This window comes from Antennarius striatus, chromosome 5 (assembly GCF_040054535.1).
Source record: "Antennarius striatus isolate MH-2024 chromosome 5, ASM4005453v1, whole genome shotgun sequence".
Lineage (NCBI taxonomy): Eukaryota > Metazoa > Chordata > Actinopteri > Lophiiformes > Antennariidae > Antennarius > Antennarius striatus.
This window is the reverse complement of record NC_090780.1, coordinates 15,990,516-16,018,102: the sequence shown is the minus strand read 5'-3', so window position 1 is coordinate 16,018,102 and position 27,587 is coordinate 15,990,516. Positions and strand designations below refer to the sequence as shown.

General features: G+C 41.9%; 1 protein-coding gene across 4 annotated transcripts in view; it reads right to left on the bottom strand.

Moving 5' to 3' along the window:
• Positions 1–5,544: 5,544 nt before the first annotated feature.
• tfeb (transcription factor EB) overlaps positions 5,545–27,587 on the bottom strand; it is a 29,021-nt gene continuing 6,978 nt past the window's right edge. Inside the window, exons 1-12 of one of the 4 annotated variants that reach the window (XM_068315317.1) lie at positions 25,381–25,656; positions 23,475–23,562; positions 16,405–16,509; positions 16,065–16,244; positions 14,931–15,029; positions 14,577–14,765; positions 13,784–13,873; positions 10,368–10,485; positions 9,979–10,029; positions 9,132–9,207; positions 8,877–9,024; positions 5,545–8,803 (exon numbers count right to left, since the gene is read on the bottom strand). In XM_068315317.1, the coding sequence (XP_068171418.1) occupies positions 8,237–8,803; positions 8,877–9,024; positions 9,132–9,207; positions 9,979–10,029; positions 10,368–10,485; positions 13,784–13,873; positions 14,577–14,765; positions 14,931–15,029; positions 16,065–16,244; positions 16,405–16,434 (1,548 nt within the window). In that variant the 5' untranslated portion in view covers positions 16,435–16,509; positions 23,475–23,562; positions 25,381–25,656 and the 3' untranslated portion in view covers positions 5,545–8,236. Of the gene's footprint in view, positions 8,804–8,876; positions 9,025–9,131; positions 9,208–9,978; positions 10,030–10,367; positions 10,486–13,783; positions 13,874–14,576; positions 14,766–14,930; positions 15,030–16,064; positions 16,245–16,404; positions 16,510–23,474; positions 23,563–25,380; positions 25,657–27,587 lie in introns of those variants that run through there. The other 3 variants (XM_068315318.1, XM_068315314.1, XM_068315315.1) reach the window with 3 other exon arrangements.

Genomic DNA, 27,587 nt, shown 5'->3' with positions numbered 1-27,587 from the left:
GTGTGTGTGTGCGCGCGCGCGCACGTGAGTGATCCCTAGTTTTATCTCCCTGCTGTAACACAGAAAAGAACAGAAACTTTTCTTATTGCCGCAGAGATGGTGGAATAGCAGGCAGCTAAGTCTCTGTCTATCTCTGTCTCTCTCTCAGCGGTGCAGCGGCTCCCCAGTGTACTCTGGGTCTTCAGTAACTCTGACTGAAGTTCAGAAGGGTTAGGTAGTATACTCAAGAGGAAGGGGGGAGACAAGAGGAAGAGGAGGAGGGGGGTTAAGTAGGATTGGAACAGTGGCAGTTTTAAAACAGAACTTTAAATCTCCACCTACGAGAGAGGGGGGTGGGGGTGTGAGGGAGGACAATGTGGCGTGCTGTTATCTTCAGGTCTCTGAAAGACAGGAGACGAGAGGATGAGAATAAAAAGAAGCTTTAAGAAGGGTGTAAATGTGATAACAGCGGTAGGCTGTAAGATCTACGCTGCTTTTCAGGCAGGTGCGGGGAAAAAAAAGTCAAATCCTCACGACCTTCAAATTTGAAGTTCAGCGAACACAACAGCCAAACGAAACGGAAGAGGATTTGCAAGATGGATGGATGAATGGATGAGTGGATGGATTGGCAGAGAAACAAACACGGTGAACGAACAAACAGATCTCAGGAGCTTAGGTTTGGAGTGAATCATGTGCGCCAGACCATTAGCGAGGCATTTATCTGCATGTTTTGGGGTGGGGGTGGGGGTGGGGGGGTTTCTTTGCTTGTCAAGGACGATGATGTTGTCCATTGTAGGAAGTCTTTCTGAAAATGAATTTCTTAGTCTCAAAGGGAAAAAGAAGTCTGACATGAAGATATGATGCAGGACTCATCGCCCTCTCTGGTACTCCATCAACTGCCAGGGAAAAGGATGGAGTGGTTAAACCTTCAAATGTGACAAATGTGTCGGACGCATTATTTATCTTTTTAATGATAAGCCTAATTTAGTGCCTCTTCAATCAACCTGCAAAAGAGAGATATGTTTGAGTGTTTATGTCCCACCTTTGATCCTTTAAACAGCGGAACAACAGTTTTGTCATTACTGTATGTTCTCGGGCAGCCTGTCGGGGGAAATTTAGAGATGACACCACGTCTTCATTTTACAAAGGTTGCTCTGGAAGCTCCATCTTTCAGGGGACGACGGTCTCTGCAATTCAAACAACATATTCATTTTCTCTGCTCAGAAATGTCAGTCAGACCTTGTTAGTCTTCTGCCTTGGCTGTACTGGACCGGGTTATGGACCACTGACTCCCCCCACTGGCCACCCAGTGGGTGTAAAACTGAATGTCACCAATACGGTAAAGGTGTCTGCTACTTGATCTTTCTTGATGGCACAAAAATATATTCTAAATACATTTAATCCCAGCACCCATCAAATAATATTAGTTCTTATCAGAATACTTCATGCGTGTTATTTTCCTCGTGTATGTGCACCAAGGGTTGGAGGTTACCTCCCTCCTCTTCTTTGTGGAGCAGGAGCGTTCACATATGGAGCAGAGGAGAGGTGAGACAGGTGAGAATAGTGTATCGATAAGCCATTAATCTGTTTTGTTTTATTTTATGAGAAGAAGACATTAAAGATGTCAGTGCTAAAAGTCTTTTTCTTTTTTAAATTTTAATAAATGAATCTAAAGAAATGCTTTTATTCATGGAGAGATTTGTTTTTTCTTTCAATACACAAACAGCTTTGAGTAAAAGTCATGCTGTTACTGACAGGAAGCAAATATTCTGTTAGAATGATGCTTTAAATTGATCTTTAGTGTTTTATTAGTATATTAGTATTAGTGTATTATTAATATTAAGGACATTATTAGCATTTTATCAATAATCAGATTCTGTATTTTATTTGATGGCAAAAAGGGAAGAAAATAGAGGGAAAGAAAGATAAATGGAGACAGGTGAGGGGGTAGACAGGTAGTTTTTTTTCATCCACATTATAATCTTTATCAGAGACTGTTTTATCAGAGTTGTGCTGATACACTCCTCCACCAAAATGTAATGACGTCATAAGTAGCCTATTTATTTACTATGGGATGTCATTTGATCAGAAAGGAGGGGGGTGGATGGATGAGAGAGTCCGAATTACCATGAAACTGAATCGGAAAAACGATTTATATATGAATTAATTTGACATGAAGGTCTGATCCCAGAATTTGCCCATTCATGACAGACACATCCTCTCCTGAACATCTAACTCACTCTTTGAGGGCTACATATGGAAAACTTCCATGCATGGCACTCCTCCTCTCCCTTCCATCTCCTCTTCCACTGCAGTCTGAGTCGAAGTTTGAAAGAACAATAAAGACCCAGACCAGAACCCCCACTTCCACCATCACCGCCCCCGCTTCACCTCATATCTTCTGCAACTCATCTCCTCAGCTCCGCACACATGAAAAGACTGATCCTTCCATGCCACTGTTAATGGCGGGGACATTATTCATCTCTCCAGCCAATTTGAGCTCCTTTTCTTTCAGGAATAGAGGCATGAGGGGTTGAGGGGAGTATTAAATATGTAGAGGAAGATGGACAATAGTGCAGCAGAATAAAAAGGGGCAGCAGAGGTGGGAACGAAGAAGGACGGGAGGTGTGTGGCGATGGTGTCAAGGCTGAGTTAATTAGTGAAAGAATGTGAGGAAAAATGTGTGAAGGGTGTTTGCGAGCTTTCTGTTATGACCTTTCAGAGGGACGCTGGTTTTATCCTGTGTGTTAGTCTGTGTTCTGATTCCAATATAAATATAAAGTCAAATTAGAATGCTTCTAAACTGTCAACTCTTGATTGTAAGGACAGATTCTGTGTGCAGGCAAACAAAAAAAGGACAAAATGGAAGAAGTTTGAGGAAAAAAGAAATTACAGACTTTCAAAGGTCCCTCAAAAACTTTAGGACAAACTTGAAACTGCAGTGCGGATAAATGATGGAGTAAAAATCAATGTTGTGTCATTGTGCCATCTTCATTAGAGGCTTTTTGATAGTGGGCCATCAGGTTCTACAGGAGTATGTATGCCTGCAAAAGCTATAAAAAATGTCTCTAATCTCCATTCATGTGGTAAAAGCCAGTATTTTTGGTATGACTTCCACTCTGCCTGTCAGGTGGAATGTATAGTGAGTGGCCCGGGCAGGAGAGATCATAAAGTAGACTTTGATTGACGGTATCTTAATGGAGGAGGACGGATCAATAAGTAATATCAGCAGGTTTTAATTCAAGGCAATACACATAAACCTTTACCAACTTCACAATGTCACTCATTGTTCATAAAAGTTTTCCCCACATCTCTTCGGACAAAAAGACATAAATCCATCAAAAGCCGTCTCGGTTTTATGGTCCCCCCTCCCTCTGCTCTTCTTTTTCTCCTTTCATCCCCCCTCATCTCCATTTTGATGTCTGTCTATTAGCAGAAGGTGAGGCCTTTCCTGCTCTCACATCCAGGGGCTAAATTAGCTCAATCAGCCCCCTTTCACCTCTCCTCCATGGGCTTCAAGCTGAGTGACACACTGCTCCCCTGGGAGGAAAGGACGAGTCACACACACACACACACACACACACACACACACACACACACACACACACACACACACACACACACACACACACACACACACACACACAAGTGGAGGGAGATGTTGGAGTGAGGAAGAAGAAGGATGAAACAGAGGATTGGTTGGAGAGATGAACCTTCATTTCCGTCGACGCTCGACTCTGGGGGGGGGGGGGGCTCCTCGTATGCTGCAAGTTGAAAAATGTGAGGTTTAACTTCTCCCTCCTCCTCACCCCCTGTAAGGCACGCTGGTGCTCAAGGTGTCGCTGCCAGACCCACTTCAAGAGGCCCAGCCATCACAAAAAGAGGTGATGGGTGACTCTGACTGCATCGACTTCACTGCACCCCTATCACTCTATACCGGATCCAAGCTCTGCATTCGTGCGCCAACATCGCTTAAATGGCACCTTGATGTTTGATTTGTCTCAACCTTTTCCCCTTTTCACTCTTACTAAACAGCCACCCAAGTGTCTGTGGAAGTGCAAGGCAGGCACTTCTGCTTCAGTAATAGCCGTGCATGTATGTGTGTTGGGGGAGATGGGCGAAAAGGTGGTGATCGGAGTGAGCCATAAGATCTACTCCTTGCAGCTCTACAGGGATTTATTAGACTGGGGAGTACATTAGCATCATAAAGACCTGGGAGAATGGGCCTGTGGATGGGACACCACTACTACACTTTAACATGCACTGCAGCATCAGTCAGTGTGTATATGTGTGTGAGTGTGAATGTGTTATGTGTGAGGATGAGGAATAAGATTACCCCAATTTAACTTAAGAAAGGCTGTTAAATGGTTTATGGATCATCCCGAAGCAGCCCTGGACTAATACATCAAGAGCTGATGGAAAAAGCGGTGGAAGGGAAGAAAAGACGCCGCAAAAGAGGGAGGCAGGTGTACACCGAAGGCCACCAACTCACAGAAGATTTAATAAATTTGCACCACTGAATTTCATTTGTCAAAAGCTTGATTTTTCTTGTTAAATTATGTGTACTGGTAATTCTGTCCTGCTAGGATTTTATAAAAGGTTTTAATTCACCGTATATCAATAACCAGCCGTCGCTGCAAGATGACAGTGTAGGAGAAATAATGCAACTCTGCCTGCATTTGTGAACAAGCAAAAATGAGAATTGGCTCTTCAGCAGTACTTAAAATGAGTTAATTGAACGGCAGCTCAGTCCTCTCTGTCTGCAGCAGTAATACAGCAGTAATACAGCATCACACCGAAGGGCTGGAGACGAGTAGGCGTCTGCGGGACAGACCTCGAATGCCCCCTGGTGGTGGTTTGCTGCAGCGACATGAAGTGGATTTATCTCGTCTGTGTCCCTCACGAACACATTTAAACGTTTGATGGAGATCACGAGTGGACTGTACTTGTTTTTCCTTCAACCTCAGGTTTACTTCTGTAAGAGAGTTTCTGGAGGACCTTTTGTAATTATTTGTTTTTTCTTCTAAAAGCAAAATGCTACCAGGTCTCTATAATAGTGATTTTACTAAGGATCATATCAAAACAAGCATTTCTTCTATGATTTGTAGTTAATTTAAGTAAAATTAATAATTACTAATAAAAAGCTGTAGATTAGATTTAATATTAAATTATTATTATTAAATAGATTTAATAAATCCAAATATGCAAGTGTTAATGAAAGTTACATTTTCTGTGTTTGTGCTCTGGAAGTTTAAATGTCTGAGTCACCCTCGTCTCAGTCTGCACTGGTTTCCTAAATAGTGATATTAGATGTCAGCAGAGTTAAACTGACTTTTAAGGAAAGAACACGGGACTTAATTCATAGAGTCCAGTCTTCGGCTGTAATGTTGCTTTTTTTTTTTGCTTTTTTGTGAGGGAAAATTTAACCTCGCAGGGATTCCTTTTTTTTTCTTTTCTTTTTTTTTTTGTTACTAACAGCTCAAAGCAATGTCAGTCAAGCCCCACACAAATACTTGATTTTGAAAGTCATGTCAATAAAGAAAACACTAAACACCAGTGAATTGATTCTGGTAAAACATTTTATATTCTCTGTCAAATCAGACCCTCTCTTCCCTGTAAGGTTTTCTCTGTAGAGCGCCCTCCAGTGGAAGAAAAGAGGATGCCTGAGCAGGAGTGCTGGCTGGGTGACAGTACAATGGTTAAACAGTAGCTGATCCAGACAAGGCACATCAGCAGACAGATACAGACAGATTCAGTCAGTGCCAGACACCACTGCCATCAGTGCACCTTGGCTCAAAGTAAATCCATTCAACTTTCAGTCCCCATGGACACCAAAGTCAGAAAGGGAGGACGAGTGGTGAAAAATGCTCCAAACTGCACTAGTTTAACCAGAACCAACATTAAAACTTACATTCATAAAATTAACAATTTTAATAAATTCAAAGCAATTGATCACCATTCCTTCCTTCTGGCTGGCTGGCTCCAAATGTTAATTTAAAACAGAGAAAAATAAAATAATCATATAAAAATTTCATCAAAAATGAAAAGAATATCTTCATCTTTCGAAAGTTTGTGGGAATCATGATTTTCACAAAAGACTCCCAGTTCTAGTTGGTGGCCTGAATGCCTTCATACTGGACGTAGTGGAAACAGTTAAAAGGGCACTTTTGGGAAAAAACAAACAAACACTGAAACTAAAACAAATACAAATAAAATACATTTCAGTGGCTTATTGCATATAACATTGAAAATAAATCTAATTTCATAATTCTTCAATGTACAATGTCAAAATAATAATAATATCGTTCCAGTGCTTTGGGAGGTAAAAACAACAAGCAACAAACTATATAGTAAAGAAAAAAAAAGATTTTAATTAGGAAACAAAATCATCCTTCAAAAGTTACTTCTACTACCGTCATCGGCACTGATCATAAGCTACATCGAATCAAAACCAAGCCACAGGTTTACCACAGCACAGGTAAAACTAAGGTCCGCCTCAGGCTGCTCCCGCTGTCACTATGACAACTGCATCCTGTGGGATAAGTTCCCTTTATTGTCGGTGGCACCTGGAGGAGTGGACCTGAGTTCTATCACTGAGCAGGAAGGTTCCCCTGACTTGGGAAGCATACAGGAGACTCATTAATACACTGAGGTGAAAACAGCTGCCAGGGCTGCACTGCATGTATCATATGCACTTCAGAACATTTGCACAAATGTGTACGAGGTGACTACATTTATGTGTGTTTGTGAACCAATCGATCATTCTCTCATCTCTGGCTGGGCATACCTTTAAAGTATAGATTGATATTCACTGTTAAAATGTGATTTTAGCCAATTTGAGACAAAAATCACTACTGGAGTGGTTTTGTTATTACCTATTCGCTCCCATATTAGACCCAGCCACTGTGTCTTTCCTTAATGCTGGGACCTGGTGGGAGTAAAATGAACCGCTTATCTCCTGTAACAACAAAGGTATTGTTGGTACAGAAGTACTCTAAACTCTACGCAATATACAGGCATAATTGAAACTGATTAAACACTGCTCACGACCTCTCACCGATAAAAACGTGCTTTTGAAGAGCAGCAACAGCAGCTGCAAAAAAAATCAAAAGGCACATCAGTAGGAGTTATGAGGTTGACTCAGCTCAGGTTAACATCTGCTTCGACTTAAAATGATCCCTCTCGTGTATTTTGTTTCACTACCTGAGTACCACGCCTCATTGAGTTGGATGTTACACTGCTGTTTGGAGACTATTAAATGTTTTGTCTACCTACTATCCTGAAACAACAAACTAAAACAGTTTTGTCTTTGGCTGAATGTCCTGACAAATTTCAAGCATGAAGAAACTGCGACAGAGCAGCGAGTGTGCATGTGCACATGTTTGTAAAAGACAATTACAGCTAGAAGTGGAGTCCACACATTTAATAAAAAGGGTTTCACTTTCCCATGATAAATGATGCATCCAGTAACTTTTAAAATTTGTATATAGACAATTTAAGAATACATTTTCAGCTTTTACACCAAGCAGCTCGGGCTAGAGGCCAAAGTGAAATGTGGAAAAACATATGAAGGAGAAGAGGGAGCAGTGTGAGTGGACTGCATCCCCACTGGAAACATTATGCATGCAGGACCATGAAGCTATTTCTATTTAATTCACTATCATCCATTTAATCATTTATGGTTGCTAAAGGAGGTTGATGGGAGGAGATAAAAACTTGTCCTCTGTCAAGTGAAACAATACGCTCAGTTTAATCCGCTGCTAGTTTTTGTCTGGTTCAATTATGATTCATAGTATGACCTGTATGGAAACAGCGCCGAGTGCTTCATGACCCCTGACCCCCCTCCCACAAGTCGAGGTTCGACCGGTGTAAAAGCTCAGTCTGCTGGGCTAAGTTTCGTACTGCTCACATGCACGTCTGAAGTAATTTCAGCTGTGTGAGAAATGTGCGCTGTGCTGGTAATAAAGGATCATTGTAATTCAGTTGTGTGAAAAAATTGATTTCACTGATGTGTGTTCAGTTTACGTGACGTGTAGGTGCTGACTGAAAGATGTCACGTCCGTTGGCTGATTCCTTTCAGCTGTATGTGATGTGAATGTGTTGCATTGCGCTGATGTCACTTTATACCCCTTTTTACTCTGCTTCACTACAACCCCTATGAAATCTTGCCTATGCCTGTGTTTGCGTGAATAAGTGAATGTCTGTGGGTGTGAGTGACTGTCTGTGTGAGTGGATACATGCGTGAGTGAATGCATGTCTACAGTATGTCTCCATCCTCAATGCTGAAGCTAGATCTGCGGCTGGAGTCGACTGAGGCTTCAGGGGACATGGTGGAGAGCAGTGGGTCCCCACCCATGGGAGACAGGGGCTCGTCCATCATCAGGAAGCCCAACTCACCTCTCCTCCCCTGCAGGTCCAGTCCGCCCAGGTCACCTAGCCCCGACATGCCGTCTGAGAAGCTGGGCATCCCATCAGACATTTCTAGTGACTGGGCAAAGTCAAAGGGCTGGGAGCTGCCAACGGATGGGAACTGAATAGGTGGTTGGGGCTGGAGGTGGTGGGGGAGTGGCGGCATATGCCGGTGCTGAGGCTGGCCCTGGTGGTGAAAATGGGTCTGTGGGTGGAAGTGGTGCTGCTGAGCCTGAAGATGAGCCTGGTTCTGGTGCAAGTGCTGGGCCTGGTGATGGACTTGTGCCTGGGGGTGAGGCAGATTCTCCTCTGGGCTGGTCTCTTGTTTGATGTAAGTTGCCATCAGGTCAGCCGCGTTCAGGCCAGAGGTAGCGTTGCTGGGCAGGCCGTGCAGGCGAGCTTGCATTTCCAACTCCTGCAAACGGCAACACAGTCAGCTTCAAAGCGTTTCCTGTGATTGTTTTTCTCTGCTGGTGTGGCTGCGTTACCTGGATGCGTAGCAGCAGCTGCTTGTTGGCCATCTCCATTCGTTTGAAGTTGTTCTCCACTTCTCTGGTCCTCTGAACATCCTTCTGCATGCGTTTAATGTATTCTACAGATGCTCGCAATATGGTGCCTTTGTTCCAGCGCACATCACTGCACACACAGGCGAGTATAAAGAGGTAAGTAACTATCAGCAACCAATTTCCTTCAAATACTCGTCACGCTGTGACTGAAAATAGAGAGCAGACAAAGCCACTCACAGGTCATTGGTTTTGGGGATCATAGTTCCCAGCTCCTTGATACGATCGTTGATGTTGAATCTCCTCCTCCTTTCAACTGTGAAACAGGAAAAAAAGAGACAACGGGAAGGACACAATTAACTCATTGGCTGTATTTTGTATTTTGCAGCAATTGATCTCCTACGGCCGACTTTCTCTGACACTCTGGACATTTATAGGTGTTTTCTTTTTGCTTTTGACCGATAGGACGATGCTTCACTCAAAGTAACATTGCCTTCGCTTGCGGGTGAGCACTGACAGTCGCAAATTTTGTTGCATCTTAAGATGCCGCAATTTTTTCCGTCTTCTTCTGATTCGCCCTTCTCTGTCCTGTAACTGGTTCAGTCTTCATTACGCTAAATTCCACAAATCTACCAGAATGTCCCCCAGCCCTCCCCGATGAAAAATATAATTGACATCTGTATGCATCTGTAGATGTCATTGGCAGCCAGTGAAGTAATTGTTGTCATACTGCATACAGTGAACTTATGCAAACACACACGGACATGTAAAGTCATGGGCAATTACACGTAGGTGCCAGGACAGCAAAAATTACCAGGTTAACCATCCACCCACTGGTTGCACTGTGTCAGCAAAATCGTGCCAGGGCTATATAAAAAAAAGATTATGGTATGTGTGTGTGTGTGTGTGTGTGTGTGTGTGTGTGTGTGTGTGTGTGTGTGTGTGTGTGTGTGTGTGTGTGTGTGTGTGTGTGTGTGTGTGTGTGTGTGTGTGTGTGTGTGTGTGTGTGTGTGTGTGTGTGTGTGTGTGTGTGTGTGTGTGTGTGTGTGTGTGTGTGTGTGTGTGTGTGTGTGTGAATGAGACTTACTCAGATTGTGGTTGTCTTTCTTCTGTCTCTCCTTGGCCAGAGCTCGGGCTTCTGTATCTTTGCAAAAACAATAAGTGATTAGCCCAACGGCTGTCACTGCAGTGCATCGACACGTCTGTGAAGACTCTCCGGTACTCAGGTCTTGGTTCAATTCTGTGCTGAATAAGGTCAACTGTACTTGTAGGAAACGTTGCAATCACAAATCAGAGGCTTTATTACAGAAACCCGTTGAGTTAGAGGCCAAATGTGTTCAAGCCTTTTAGTTGTTGTTTTTTTTTTACAAGTCCTTTTGACTTTATTCAACAGAGTGCATCAACACTACACAACACAAATAACTGGAAATCATCTGATCAAATCAACTAGGAAGTGCAGTATGTTGATTTTCACACCTGAAAGCTCTCTTTTGATGGTCAGGTTGGCAGGGCAGGAGTTGCTGGTCATGGCGATGCCGGGGCCCTTCATCCCTGGACCCGTATACACATCAAGGTGACTGCTAGACAGGGGGAGCTGGGAAGGACCCACACACACCACAGCACAAATTTAACATGTTTAATTTTACGAGCCATACATGAAATTCAACAACAAATCTCATTTCATCAGCTTTAGATGACTACTACAGGAATTTCTGGAACAAAGACTGGCGTGGTAAAACCAACGTACAGCTTCATCCAACTTTATAAAGACAGAGTTCATGTTTAGTGTGCAGTAAAGAGCAGATAACAGTAGATAATTCAATAATATCACACCTAGGAACAGTCTATCAAACACACAGCAATGATTGACTATCATCATCTTTATCTTATCTGACTTTATGGCTTCTTCCCTTTGCCTTATTCAGCTCCTGAACTCACACTTGTGGAGAGGGCTCCTAAATCTTGCACTTTAGACATTGCGCAAAAGCTGTGATTTAGTTTCTTAGAGACTCCTAAAAAGACTTGATTTACTTTTAATTGTGCTGTATAGTTTGAATATGATGGACTTTTTATGCCTCATTCTCAGTTGTGTCACACTCCCTGAAGCAAGGGCCGAGGGCAAATGTGACGGCGCTAATGAGGCCTGAAAGATAAAGAACTTAAAGGAAGAGATAACTTATCTGCAGGCTACTGTGTGAGCTATAGAGATCAAACCCATCCACACATATTAATGCATACAAAGACCTCGAAAGGCTCACTGCTACATGTTAATGATGTGTGCTCCATTAAAAACATAAAAGATCTACAAAGCGTGGTGTTAAAGAATATTCAACGACATTCGATGCTTGACCGAGAAGCTTGTATTTGGAAAAATACACACAATTGATAAATACTGATTTGACAGAACATGTACCTTACACTAGATTCTATTCTATACTGTTACATGTAACTGAGCTGTTTTGTCTACGGAGTTATGACAAGTGGATGTCACTTCAAATATCTCAGAAAATCTAGAATTTCCAGTGTATACTTCAAAAACAAAACATTTAAATCCAATCTAAGCTTTATTTGTATGCTGGACAATGATTCATGTTTTCTGCTGAGACTCAAAAACCCATATCCTGGCTGGGCAGCCTCCCTTCTTCACCATGCTCTACTCAAAAAAGAACCCATCTAACTCAACTGAATGAACAAGCAATGCTGGGACTGTGTGGCTCGATGGAGCTTTCGCACACACACACACGCACACGCATGCACACACACACACACACACACACACACACACACACACACACACACACACACACACACACACACACACACACACACACACACACACACTTAAGAGTCAAAATGTTCACTTGTGCCTGGTATTCAGTGGTGCTTTTACTAAACTTTGAGATTCCAAGAATTCCATGGAGTTTGCTGCTTTAATCCCTATCAGGATTAGCAGGTGAGTTTTACTAACTGGTCTGTCAGTCGAGAATAGGGCTCAGACTTGCCCCAGTGTGTTTTTAAATAAAAAACCTCTATATATTTTGAAAATGCACCAAACATCATCAACATCTATGCTTTCAGCTTCTCTCTCAGTTCATTTATTGAACTGCTTTCACACGTCCTTAATCATCTTTAGGATTGATCAACGGCATAATCTAATCCAACAGTGGTTATGTTAAGAACACACACAGTGACACAGATACAGGCACATTCATTATGACATGCTCACGGTGATTAAATCAATCATCCAAAGAGCTCTGAGCTCAGAGTAAAGTTACAGGAAGCTATTTGTGTTTCTGCATCTAAAACACAAGCTTACAGTGGAGGCAGGATCCAGATGGACAATCCTGCTGCGAGCTAAGCCTGCATTTGTAAAGACCCACTAAAATTCATGTTCCATGTCCATGGTGGACCTCAGCAGGACCAGCATCGTCAGCTAAAATATGCAAAGACTGATTCCAGTCTTACAGCATCACCCATCCTGTGCGTAACAAGATAAAATGTACCCCCACTAACCCTAATGCCTCCCATAAAGCTACACTCCCACAACACAGATCCTAGTTATACAGATCAGTCTGGAAAACGAGTCCTGTGATGTCTTACCAGCTGAATCTGTTCTCCTTCAATAACTTCCACAATTGCATATGTCTTACTCATCTCCTTCATCCTCCACCCTTCGTCAGCCAGCGTTCTGTTTCTTTCTCTAGCAGCAAGAAGCACATGCAGCTCTCTCCTGTGAGATTGACCCCTGCAGTGCTGATCCCGTCTCTCTTCTACCTGCACTCCCAACAAAACAAAAGTGAACTTTCCCCTATCTGGACTTTCAGCCTGTTTCCCCCCCCCTTGCACAAACTGCACTCATCCCTCTTTCACTCCTCCTTTCTTTCCCTCACCCTCTTCTTGTCCCCCTCCCCTCTCCCTCTCAGTCAGAATGTCTTGTAAACAAGTTGAACTCTAACTGCTGGTAGTTTAATTGTTAATTTTCGGAGTTTGTTGCCTAAAACACAAAGCCCAGTACAGTTCTTGGCTGATGTGTCTTAAGTAGAGTTTCTAACTAAGTGCAGGATGTCTTTAGGGACAGAATGTTTACTGTTTAAGTCATTTGAAAACTTTTCCTGTGTGTGCAAGTTTGAAAGTCAGGAAGATAAAATGTGGTGCCTGAAATGATGACAGGAAAGCACGTTCTGCAAAATATTACGGAAAATTATGAGAAACTATAAAAAATTACCTGCAAATCTCAATATTTTCAGACTCATTGTAACAGCAAACAAAAAACACCAAAAAAACTCAACGGACACAGAAACTACTAAACATCAAATGTCTGAGTACTGATGACTCAACATATCCAATCTTATGACTCATCTAGGGCAAAGTGGGACCAAAAATATATAACCTGGAGTGGTTATATCAAGCTGCCATTGGCTCGAGGAATACACTGTTCAGAAATGTTATTTAAAAGCTGATGCACTCAAGATGCATGATTCGATTAAATATATAGTATTGAAAGAAAAACAGACACCAATTTCATGCTCATGAAACAGGAGTTGACAAATCTTCCACTTTACATATTTAAAACATTGAAATGTTATTTTTAAAGAACAGCGTTTTTGTTTTAAATAAGTTAAATTTACTTAAATCTTCGATTCATCACAAAGTATTCAGGCCAAGCCGAATTTTATATATATTCCAAGCACATATGAAAAATTTGGGCTTGAGTATGTGAACAGCTCATGGATCTTTTAGGCCTCTTGTTCAAATAAGGACAAATAAATTCTGTGAACTTCAACTGTCCTGAAAAGTATGGGGATAGTCTCATTTTGGATGTGAACCTGAAACTGTTAGATACTCTTGTGAAGGATGTGTTCACAGCTTGTGGGTCGGTTGGCTCCACTTACTGTGTTTGGCATCTGGACAGAGTCAATGTATCCCTGAATGTCATCATAATTCGACTGCATGCTGATGATGTCTTCAATTACCTCATCCATCTGAAAGAAAGAGTGATAATTGTGTAATATATGGAACATTTAAACACCTATTATGTATAACTTGTGAAGAACATAAATCCCATCGAACCATTTCCAAGTCATTCTGTGTAATTTAAGCATCTGAATAGAGTTGCATGGGCTGACAGGTGAACTGGGCTGCATGTGCATGTCCCACACAAGAAAAGACTTGATGTCACAGAGGCTAAATCAAAGAGCCTATTCTCTGTCAGACCGATTAAAATAAGAGGCTGTGAGTTGATGAAAGAGGAGGAGAATTGGTCAAAGTCTGCCTGGTTCAAAGGCCCTTACATTCTGCTGTTTCTCTGTCACTTGTTAAGCTATAATTACTCTTTCAAGGTCATAATGGAGCATTTAAATTTCGATGATAGCCACTCTCAGTTATTGCTAGTTAGTCAACACATTCATCCACTAACTGTGCGCACGACACATGTACTTTTACAACACCAATGCTACTTCCCAAGTCTGCAGTCTACCAAAGCCCAGTTAAATCATTATAATGCTTTCATAAAATGTGGAGATAATGTCACTTTTGTGGCCACATTCAAACCTCATAATTTTATATAGGAATGGAATTCAGTCATACGATGTTTTATCTTTATCTTGTAAATTGTGCTCACAAACAAGAATTAATGTTTATGAGTTTATGGTTATGCCCCAATCTGAACATGCTTCAGCCGCCTACCTCCTTCTCCTGGCTGCAGCCAATGTTGAGCATGGCCATGGGGCTATTGGGGGCGCTATTACCAGACATGAGCTGCTCGGTATGCACGTGTGGGGAACGGAGGGGTGGAGGGGCGGACGCTGAACCCCCTGTAGGTCCGATGTTTGTGGGTGGAGAGGGTGGCACCAGCCCTGCTACTGCATGGACCGTCTGGGAATAGACACAGGAAGGCGATATTGATGGAGTACTGATACAGATCAATAAACAGTCATGCAATGCGGTTTGTATATGGTATACATTTATATGTAACTGATCTAACGAGAGACAGGCAAAAAACAAGCGCACAAAACAGAGGAAGTGGATCCAGGGGGATACCTGTTTGGTGGCGTAGGTGGTGGATAGATACTCTTTCACCTGCTGCTTAAGAGACTGACGGATGTGATAGTCTGTAGGATTCTCAAGGTGCGTCTGTACCTGTGGTAAAAATGGAGATGACATGGAAGAATTCTTATTCTGTTATTTGATTGGCACATTGATCCAATGTTCCTAAGATCGGCGGTTCGATTCCCGCTCCCGCCCATGAAAACACTCGGAGTACTGCCGAGGCGCCCCTGGGTAAGGCGCGATTCCCCTTTGCAAGTTGCTCATTTGGGGCACTCCACAAAGGGGGTGCCCACCACCCTACCTTTCCCTGCATGTGTACAGGCCCCCTTGTGTGTCCTACAGAGGCCTGTACAAACTAACATGTATGCATGCATTTGAAGTATTCACTAACTAGAGTGTGCTCTCAATTTCCCTTCGTGGATCAGAATTGGTATATAAAAAATAAATAAATAAATCTGGCACACACACACACACACACACACACACACACACACACACACACACACACACACACACACACACACACACACACACACACACACACACTTTTTCCACAGAGCTACTTGCTGATAAAGCACATTGTCTCAGTTACCAGTGCAAACAGACTGTACAGGTTTACATCAGAGGCCTTTACACGGACCTATACATTCATGTAATCAAATACACAAGCATGTCAGGAAACAGTCAAAATGTCATTCAAGCATTAACTGTCCTTGTCTTATTATCTACACTGGTCCTGTCAGTCCCATTGCACGACATGTTAAACCTCTGTTACCGGGCTACTTTCCTTTACTGTGTCGCCTGACTTGTCTGCTGCTCTACTGCATTGCTCCCTCTGTTTTCAGATGTGATCTATTTCCCTGTGTGAGGCAGTGATGTTGTGTTAAAGTCTGCAAAGCCTGGTGAAGTCCCTTCAAACCAATCCTTCTGAACCAGCATCTCGTCTATCATCCATTAAACTCCTCAATGAAATTTGTTTAGCTCTGTGTCTTTGTAGGGCGTGTGCATTTTGGAATCCAAAGTCAGAAAATTAAAACTATATCTTATTGATGACTGATTTACCAATAAGAAATTGAGTAAAAAAATAACATGAACTGATAATGGAAACATTTAATCATTGCGCACCTTGAGAATCTCCACAGGGACCTGCATGCTTTGGTAATGCTGTGGGGTGCTTATGGCTGGGCTGGGTGCAGGTGGACCAGCAACACAATGCTGCATGTATTGCAGAGCTGCATTCTGCTGCTGTTGCTGCTGCTGCTGCCTCTCACGCTGCTCCTCTTGCTGCAGCTGGTCTCGCATTAGCTAGAAAAACACACACACAAACACACAATTTATGGTGTCATTCAAATAAATGACAATGATCAGAATACCTCAATTTCCACTGATTATCAAACAACACTACAAACATGCAGACAGTGAAATACATTTAATGAAAGACTGGTCTGGGGTGGCTGTGGCTTACCTGCATCCGCATGCCAATTCGCGAGGCCATGGCTGGAGGCCGAGGGGGCAGGGGAGGGCGAGCCGACGTCAATGCACCACAGTCCAGCCCGAGAGGTAGAAGAACCTGTGGAGAAGAAAGGAAAGGCAAAAACCTGAGAACTGGGCTAGACGAAGACATTCAGGAAAAAAAGAAAGGAATTTGGCCTAAACAGGGAGTAATGTGGTCTGGAGGCATCATTCTCCATGCTGGGCTTGCGCTAGCCGATCGCCACAGTAAATTCCAGAGTGGCTACAAAGTTTTTAGCCTGTGTAGTCACAGTGGCGTTCTTATTTTTAGGAAAAAAAGGGTAAACAACTATTTTGGACTCACGAAAATCCCTGAGCGATAACAAAAGAAAACAAACTTTTTCTCTCGCTAGGCAGCGCGCAGGACGACGGAAAAAGCCGAAGTGACCCAAACGCTCCTGATCAATAAATATGCACTTGGGTCATGACCTCCTCTCGTCCAGTGAAAAAAAAAAAAAGGATTCTATTTTTACAAGCTAAAACCGTGAATTGGTGTACGACAAGTCGAGGAAAATCAATCGAAAGAAAATGAGAATAGAATTTTTATAGTAGATTTTGTCTAAAATTCAAATTGAACATCAAATGGTGAATGCTGAGAGGGGGGAGGAGTGGTGACAGACCGATCAGAAGGTAAATTAAAGATATTATTAATAATTTTTGTAGTCTTACATTTTTGATCCCTATGACCGGCAGGAATAATGTAAATGTATATTCACCTCGCTTGCTATTTTTCATACCTTTTTAAATTAAAATGAAAAATTGCACGATTGAATTTAAAAAAAAAACAACTAAACTATGGCATACCGATGGTATTAGTGGTGGTGGTGGGGTACGGTGTTGTACCCCACCCCATCCAACACACACACACATACAGACACAGGTCATATAACATTGGTTTCAAGTAAACATTGAGTAAACATTGAGTAATACCAAGAATCAAATGTATTAAAGTCAAAGTGTCTAAGTCAAAGTTAAAATGTCTTCTAGTCTAAGTAAAACTTACAAGTAAACATTGAGTAATATTTTGTATGACTGTATCTTCACATAGTGAATGCAAGTTTTGAATTGTTGAATCTCACATTTATAGCTACATACAGTAGGATAGAAATAAAGATAGTTCAGCTTGAATTGTTGACTTTATTGTATTTTTGTAGGTAAACTGAACAGAAGATTTTGCCCTCAGAATGCACCAGAATGCAGGAAAACAACCCCACTTTCTAAAAAATTTCCCAGGGGAGGCCCCCTGGACCCACCCTGTGGGTGTGTATCCCCCCCATGAGCGCTGCCTGTCGGCACGGCGCACTGCGCCGCTGTCTTGCACTCAGAATGTGGCTTTTTGTGGCTTACTCAATAATTTTACAATGAGCCACAGTGGCTTAGTCATACTACCTCCTAGTGCAAGTCCAGCCATGGGTGCATGAATATAGGAAGTGAGATAAAAGACAAGATGGGCAATGTTATCTCAGGTTTGTCTTTCTGGCTACATTGTCTTTACACTATTCAAGATAATCTTTACTTCCTACTCCAGTATGGGATGGAGGACCTTCCTGCTTGCACCACTTCCTAACAGGTATGCCTGAAACATATTGATGCTCTGCTAAATCAAAGGTAGCCAGAAAACTTTTTACAAATTGTTCAAATTAAGTTTTAAGACTGTCAATCCCATTAGCAAGCGGACAGGATACACCGATGAGCTGAATCCTGCGTGTATCTGCATGAGGCCTCGAATAAACGCCTCTAGAATAAATCAAGCTGTTCAAAAGAGGCAGCTTTTCTTCCTGATGTCCATCTAGTATGTAAATGTGTAAAAACCAGACCCAAAGAATTTATGTCTATAAATCACAAGAAAACATCTGTGATTTTTTCTTTGGTTCCCAAATGTGTTTATTGATGTCTACCAAACATAAGGTGCATCTGAAAACTTACAACAGAAGTAAACACTTACAGTAATCTGTAAAGTCTTTCTGTCTATTCAGCAATAGAAGAAGTTCTATTCAAAATCACATTTACACTCTGATAATAACATATCACATAAGTTATGGACAGTAATAAATAGTAAACTGTTTATTATTAATCAATTACATAAATAGACCTATAGAGTCCAATAAAGTTCTGCGTGATCATGTGAGTTAGGTTTGATCGACTGTGTGGTATTCCCTGTGTGCAAGTATAGCAAACAAAAGTGAAATGCCTTTAGTTTATCATCATCTTTCTTCCCCTACTATGTCAAATATATATTCTCGTGGTTCCTAAAGCATGCTGAGATGATGGAAGTTAAGAGTTTTGTCCTCGATCATGTGGTCTTGTTTTCAGATGATCATGTTCTCACATGATCATCTGAAAAAAGCAGTATGATGGGGAACACCCACAAACACTTCATTACACCCGTGTCCCTGGTCTCTCACATATACAAATTGGCATACATGAACAAAGTCAGCGGGGAGTCCCAGAACTGGTAGTTCCTCTTCTGCCATGCTTTGTGTTTATCCCCTGCATGACTAGGGGATTCTGGACACACACGTATGTGACAGGTCCCGATTTCTACTTTTCTTCTAATGGGAACATGATGTGAGACAACTAGACACTGAAGCAGTGGCCGGGATATCAACAACCAATCACGACTGGATTAATCTGTTCTCTAATCAGAAACGCTGTCTGTATATGGTCATAAAGGGAGAAAGACACAGAGAAAGACACAGAGGAAGAAAGAAAAGCTCATTGTGTATGAGGTACAATAAGAAGGCAGCTCCTATTGAGGACTGAAGCTGCCTGTTGTCCCAAGTGTACATTTCAGCACCCGAGGGGGCACACACTGTCAGCTTTGTGCCCATTGGATAGCCTACATGAAAAACGCACCCATGAGGAGTAAAACATCAACATTCGCATTTTACACATGGAGTCAGAGACAGCAGCAGCTCTAAAGCACCAAAACTAATTGGAATGTACCATACTGAGTAAACCTATCTTAACGGAACACGTGGAATACCCACATTAACGGCTACCGGTATGGCATGGCGGTGATAATTTTGACCTTCAAAGTACTAACTCTCAATGACAAACAAAAAAGTCTGCCGACAAACAAAAGCACAGTGGAGGAATCTGCAGTGTATTTGTAATCTGACAAGCAGAGAACTGCATTTCCTAACCCAGAGTCATAAAGTGTGTGTCGAATCTTAGAACTCCATCTGGCCAACCAGTCAGAAAGTTTAACCACCCTGATCTAGAGTCAGCGCTCTGCTTTGATCGATTGTGACAGAGATGGGAGATGTGCAGAGAAGCAAACACACATCTGTGGAACCAGTCCAATGCAAAAGGTTGATATTATACAGTCACCCAGCTCTGCAAAAAGAAACTGCTTTTGATACAAAGTGTAGTGTCTGCAGTGTCTACCTGATAATCCAACACGCATGAGGTATATGTTGTCAAATAGTGAGCAAGCCATGATATTAAATACATACAAGCCATGATATTAAATACATACAATCTACAACACACCCACACACTGTCAAGATATCACTTCCTGACAACATATGGTGACACACTGCTACCAGGCAGTGTGATCTCCCACATGGGCCTTCCCATTGCCTGGCATCCACTGGGGAAAGCAGGAATCTGTGACGTGGTGCGAGCACACAGTGACCATTGTGCGCCCAACGCTGTGATGTCACAGCCCCTTCACTTCAAACACAGAGTGGGTCGATACAACGCGGAGGAAGCTTGGGTCAGCAGTCAACTTCAGATTTTGCAACAGATTAGTCACACACTAACGTGCCAACTATACACTCACAATACACAAAATGTGTGCAAAGCATAGAATACGCTAAATGTGTCGCGCAATTTGTTTGTCTTTACAAACTGATATGCTAAGTCCAACACATGCTCATTCACTGATGAAACAGATACGCACAATCACATTGTTTTTAATCAGGTTAAACGGTGCTTGATCGCAAAACGTTTTTCTGTTTCTCCCAGAATAGTCTCAGAGTGTGGATGAGATGCCAAGATAGCAGCCGATATGCAAGGACAGTTAGATGAGTTTCAACCCAACAGCGACTCTGGTACCTATTCTTTTGTGTGAGGAGGGGCAGAAGGAAACCCCACAAAATGACCTCCAGCAGGCTGTTGGTGTGCATGTTTCTGACCACACTGTGTTGGTGCAACACAATACACAGCCTTATGAGGCCGAAGTGTGTAGGCAGTTCCTGGATGACAGAGGCATTGATTGGTATTCACATTCCTGACTTAAATCCAACTGAGCACCTATGGGACATTTTGTATTTGTGTATCCAACTCCACCAAGTGCCGCCACAGACTGTTTGGTCTGGGAGAAGATTCCACAGGCGACTTTTCCGGAGCATGGCCGGATGTTGTCAGGAGTACATGTGGGCCCATGAGGGCCACACACACACTACCAAATCACACTGAGTTGCTTTTCTTCTTTTTTATGATGACCTTGAATCCAGTTCTCAGTGAGTTAATGATTTTGACAGTGGAAGTAGATGTCGGGAGCATCTAATTACTTTTTTCCTGTGAATTAAAGGACAAGGCCAAAGATATTTTTGGGGATCAGAATATAAATCAAAACATGGTGGTCCACATGGTGCATCACTATGCAAATGGAAGCACTCATCTATTCTGAAGGACAGGCATGTGGCCCTTGTCTGGAGGACCGTCTGCCTTGCTCCCTTCAACAACTCCATTTGACTGAAAAGAAACCAATATTTACTCGAGCTTTGTGGTGTGTTCTTGTGTGTGTCGTGCAGACTGTGCTATCTGTGGATTGTGCAGGAAGCGCCTCTCCATTAAAAGAGATGCTGTGTGCATTTTCACACAATGCAAGACAGCTTAACTTCTTGGATTCTTTCAAATTCACAACATGGCGACAGGATCTGTCAGATTTTTTTCTTAATTCCCATTCTATGGTTGACAAACTCAAACAGCCACACACACATGCACACTGCAATTTAATACAGTGGCATTTAACAATGAGAAGTCATTGTCGCAGTAAATCCTGATATATATATAACTTCTCGGTTTAGTGTGCTGATCAAATGTCACAATATTTGCTATCATGATTTTATTGCACCAATTGGAGGAGAAAACATTTAATATTACTGAGATCAGCTTCAATGTGGATTAAGGTCAGTGCATAACAAGGGAAAATATAACTGACTCTGAGCCAAGGTCTTTTTTATAAAGCAATTACTTTCCGTTGTCTTGACAGAGCATCATTGCATCAGGAATTGGCTTGATCGAACCTAATTTTAAGGAAACCACCCACTGGGTGCACTTGCACTTGTCACTTGGTGCTGGGTATGAGATTGACAACTTTGAAAACTAATGACTCTTGTGTTGGGCTGTGGGCCAAGTTTCACTAGGTATTTGACAGGGCCTCCAGTGTTCATCTGTATAGTGTATTTTTAGAGTTGTCTTACAACTCTGCTTACACACATACAATCTCATAAAAGGCTAAAAACTTGCAATCTAATAAGGTATATTCTTATTCAGGCGGCACGGTGGCGTAGTGGTTAGCACTGCTGCCTCACAGCAAGAAGATCAAGGGTTCAAACCCCATCATTTCCAACATGGCCTTTATGTGAAGAGTTTGCATGTTCTCTCCGTGTCTGAATGGGTTTCCTCCAGGTTCTCCGGTTTCATCCCATTACCAGAAAAAAAAACTTGCATCTAGGTAATATTAGGTCATTTTGGACCGTAGTGGCTGCGCGCCCGGGGTGCAGCGGCTCTGGACCAACACTCCATCTGGCCTTTGAAATTTCGTTGTACCGTCTGTGTATGTGTATAATGACAAATAAAAAAAGTTTGACTTTGACTTACAGAGTAAAACAGCAAAACTCTTTGAATGACATTTTGATAGTCTATTTGATCATTTGATGCTACATTTCAGGTTATTTAATGATTTGTGCAGCGTCCTCTTTACACAGCGATGGTCAAAAATGCAACACAGCTCTGCGCACATCATTAGTCTTTCCATCACTGCACAAACACACACATGCACCCTTTCCGAATTAAGCTATCTGTTTGCCTGCTCTAAGAACTAAAATAAACCCCTGCTCTCTGTTCTCTTTTTCAGGAACACCCTGTTCCACTCTGCAATGGTGTGTTTTATGTATGGGCATGTGTGCTAGGGAGTGAAATGGGGACATGCACATAAATAATGCACATAAACACTCTCTCCCAACATATAAACATACTACAGGGGCCTGGTATTGACCTCAACTGGAATGGTTAAAAATATAAATAAACTATATTGTAATTATTAGTATTTCTCACTTTATATCACCGTACAAGTGACTTCTCTGCTTTTCCATTCTTTAACATTTATTGCAATAATATCATTATAGTTAATTATTGTTTCAAAACAATCATGTAGTGAAAATGTGATATCCTGACACCCCTAAAATAGACCACAGTATCAATATTTCCAAACCACTGCAGCCACACACACTCAGTAAGGTTGGCAGGATTATGTGACAGGGCTGGCATGCCAAGTATGGGGGCCTCACTATTTCCCTCTTTGGTTGCGCACACACACACACACACACACACACACACACACACACACACACACACACACACACACACACACACACACACACACACACACACACACACACACACACACACACACACACACACACACACACACACACACACACACACACAAACAGCTTTATCCCTTAGCAACAAAACACACTTCTGCTCTGACATTCTGACACGCAGAGACTGGTGGACAAATTAGCAGTCAAATACTTTGAAAGAGTCAGTGCTGAAATTCTGTTTCGTGTTTTGGGATGTGACCTTCCTGTTACTACCATACCTGAGTATACATATGAGATTACAAGGTTGTGAGAAGGAATGCAGGAGATGTGTATGTAGCAGAGAGAGCATGAGGTCTAATTTTGCTTGCTAGCACAACATAAAGGATCACTGGCGTTTCTGACATACGTACATAAAAGCACATTACGGCATCAATTAGCCAGACACAGAGTCATTTTCAATTACCTTGGAGAGAAAAAGATGAGGAAACAGGAATATATGTTATGTATTCAGCCAGCTACATGTCTGGATGCTGGAGAAAGCAGATGATCATCTTCAGCAGGAGGGTCATGGGGTAGAAAGAGATGAAGACAGAAGACAGAAAAAAACAAGAATAAAGGAAATCTGCAATAAAATGGGTAACCTTTGAAAAGGGCTAAATGGAATGAATGGGTGAAACACAACACAACATATGTAAGTTTCACTGTGAAAAAGCAAGACAAGAGGCAGTGGAGCATATGAGAAGAAGCAGCAGGTGTGCAACACACAATGAAGAACTTAGAAAACAGAATTTCCATGGCGGAAGCATGGGGGGCAACAGACCATGGTCAGACCTGAGTATAAAGACACACAGAATGGTGTGTGAACACATTACACCAAGTTGTTTAGTTCTACCATTCTGTCACAGGTCACATCTTTGATTCAGTTGTGCACCTCACAAACTGGTTCATTTTGCCAACTAGTGCACCCTCTTCCTTGATATACTGTACATCTCTTAGCATGGCTAATGCTAAAGGACAGATGCATTACAGCTGCTGTAAAACTCTGATCCCTTCCCCACAAACACAAACTCCCAAAAATCTGACACATTTTTACAAGGAAATTGTAATTACCATATAATTCCCTACAATGGCACACCACTTGCATAAATTAGGGTCAAAGCTCTGCCTCTCAAAGTCATATTGTCAAAGAGAACAGAGATTTACATACTCTGCAAAATGAGAAAACAGCCCTCCAATGTCAGACTGCACATACATCACTTTACACTCGACTGTAAGGACAAGAACACATTTTGAGAAGAAGGGGCTTTAAAGGTGAAGCACTTCTACGTAGTTTACAGACATGAGTCACAGGCATACTGCTTCTTTAAAATGACTTCATCTGAATTACCATCAAGACCAAACTTTCTAAAGGTCCTCTTGATGAGTCCTTGCGTGTGTGAGTCATGACTTTCACCTCCTCAAGGTAGTCCATACAAACCCTTGTTCACAGTCAATTTGTCAACTCAACCCTTTCATTCACTGCTGATCAAAAAAGAGCATGATATTAATCTAAACAAAATACAACATCACAAGATGGTGGAAAGACAATAGACCCGCATCATCAATTATAACCGCAATGCATCACTTCCCCTTTCCTCAAATCAGTTTTCACAACTCCTACTGTTGTTTAGCAATGAAGCAACTTCCTATGCAGGAAGGACCAAAAGGTGTTTGTCATATCACACTTTCCAGGATTGACATATAAAACTTTACTTGGAACATTTTATAATGATAATCAGACAGATCTTGAATGTTAATGTTTTCCAGTCTTACATTACATTATTCCCTGTCTGACCAATGGGGTTAGGCATATTCAAGATCACATGTTGCACACAAACTAGATGCAGAAAATGTAGAAGGCATGTATTGACACTCAGATCATGCGACACAGGTTACTTGGTCAGAACGTACAAAGTACCGTAACATACATCAGTTCAGCATTTTTATTTCTTAAATTGCTGTATTTTTGCCATAGAAGCTAATATCAGAGAAGTTTTGTCTTTCATCTAATGCCTTTCATTGTGACAGCCAAGTCTCTACGATCTCTCTGACTTCTGTCTTCATGTAGCCCACACATACATTTTTCCTGTTATTGAAGGGTTGAAAAGCAACACGCGACATCCAGTGAACTGATGACAGCAATTTAAGGTGCACAGATTCCACTGTTGCCATTGCATCTACTTGAAAAACTAAAACACACTTTAGAGAAAAGTGGATCTCCACTTAACTTTGATTTGTCTGTTTAGCAGGTTCTCAGTGTGGACAGAGTTCCAGGCAGTGACTAACACTGTTACGATAAAGCACAGTATGTATGAACTTAAAGTTCTTACCAGCACTTTTCCTTCTATCCCAAAGTCAACATAGTGTATCCAGTAAAAAGTCTGCTCCTCCACGTGTTAACAACACACTCAATTTGCTGGATCGTCCTGACTCGTGTGTTCAGATGCCGGTTCACTGGCTGTGATGCCACTCCTCCCTCCACCGTAACTCAGGCTGAGTGACAGTCACTATTAGTCACTATTAATCACCTTCCTATCTCTCCCCAGACACCAGTTCAGCTTCCTGTCCCTCTTTGTGCTTCTCCTCTTCCTCCCACTCTCCTCCTCCTCCTCCCACTCTCCTCCTCTTCCCTATTAGCCTGTAGTCTGGGGAAATAACAAGAGCCCTGTGTCCAGTGAATTCATCTCCAACTCACCCTATTTTTTCTCTTGTTTGCTAAAAATGGTAAACTCCTCTTGTAGACCGGCCTCCTTCGGTGCGCAGCATTTACATACATCAACACCTATGGACGTGCTTGCTCTAACACTCTAAACTTTGGGGGCGTGGGGGGTGTCATTTTTTCTTTCAAGTAATTGTATGTGAATCCCAAGCTATGGGACTGTGAGCGATCACTATATAAAATATCATAAATCCAAGATGAATCAATGGACCGAAAACACCAATGTTGCCTGTGTATAAAATAAGACAAGCAATTTCCCCCTCGGAAACTATTGAAGGATTCTGATTCTGATTTAAATTTAAATTAAACAAAGTACAACATGTCTTTGTGTGTGTCGTGAGTGTGTGCCAGAGAATTTTGGTGATTTATTTAAGGATGAAACCGAACACAAGATGTCAGTATTGTAATAATCTGTAACTAGAAATGATGGTGACAAACCAAGGTTTTATGGCAAGCAAGAATGTGTATGGATTTCTAGGCAGTCAAGAAATTAGATAAACTCCAATGGTGTCTGCTGAAGGCTTGGCTCAGCAGCATACCAAATTACTGTTTCCCTGATGCCATCTTGGCTTTTAGAAGAGTTCTAACTTGATTACATGACAGTATGCTCAAATATATTTCTCTGAAATGAAATCAATTCAAAAGTATCTGTCATGAACTACGGCAGGAGGTTGTCTCTGAAAAAAAGAAAAAAAAACAGATTGTAAGAGGGAGGTATGGGGTTCTGATTGTGTATTTGATACTGCAGACCAGTAAGAAAACAGATACTGGAGATTTTGCTAAGTTCATCCTGCATGCAGAATTATGTCCTGCACTCTGTGATATGGTCATGAAGAGGAGTCCTGGACCGCTCCAGCAATCCTGGCAGGATCAGCACATTGGCAGCAGTTGAGACAATTTAGTTTGTCATGTTGAAAAGCTCGAGTGGTTTAACATTTACTCAATACAATCAACTGTATAGCAACTAAAGTGTTCTGTTACATTCCACTGCACTTCTGAAATGATAAGCGTAGTCACTATGAAAGATATTAAAACTATGTGCCCTGCTATGTTTTGCAGGAAAGGGTGGGGGTGGGAGTCATTGAGGTATGGTGCAGGACAGAGATTTCAATAACTGATGAAAAAAAAATTGCACTTCACATCAAAAATGGATGCTTGAGAATTCACATGACTGGCTGTCCTGTGAAAGGACTTGTCACAGTCAGACAATATCTCTCCAACACAAGACAGAAACTACTGACTAAAAAAGTAAGTGTGGGAGGATGACATGATGACATGGCCCATAAATGAGCCTCCTAGTGGTGAGATTAAACATGACTGCAAACAGAATTTTCACTGCAAACATGAAGACCTGGATGCATCTGATTTTTACAATGACCAACTCAGAATTCTAAATGTCAAGAGGGTTGTAGAAAGAGTCTACACTCACATCTATTTGCTTATTTTTTTAAACATCCCTACAAAACCGGACCTACTCTGTAAGTCTCCAGTTTAGAAGTCAATGCAGTTCAACTTGTTAAAGAGTAGCCAGCGTTGAAACTAATTATCAAATCAATGAATGTCTGCCTCAGGTTACCACATGTGCATCCACACAAATATACTGTGATGGCCACATGGAGAATATTAACAGCATACTGCTGCTGGTTAAATGTGTTGGCAGGAGGTGTACTATCATGTTACTAAACCACCATCTCAGGCTTGTCCACCATCCTGTTATGCAACTTGACCATTTAGTATCTATGTAGCTCTCCAGCTCCATCTTGTAACCCCGAATGTGCAAACAAACACCGGTCTCAAAGTGCCACTCAGCTGGTGTTG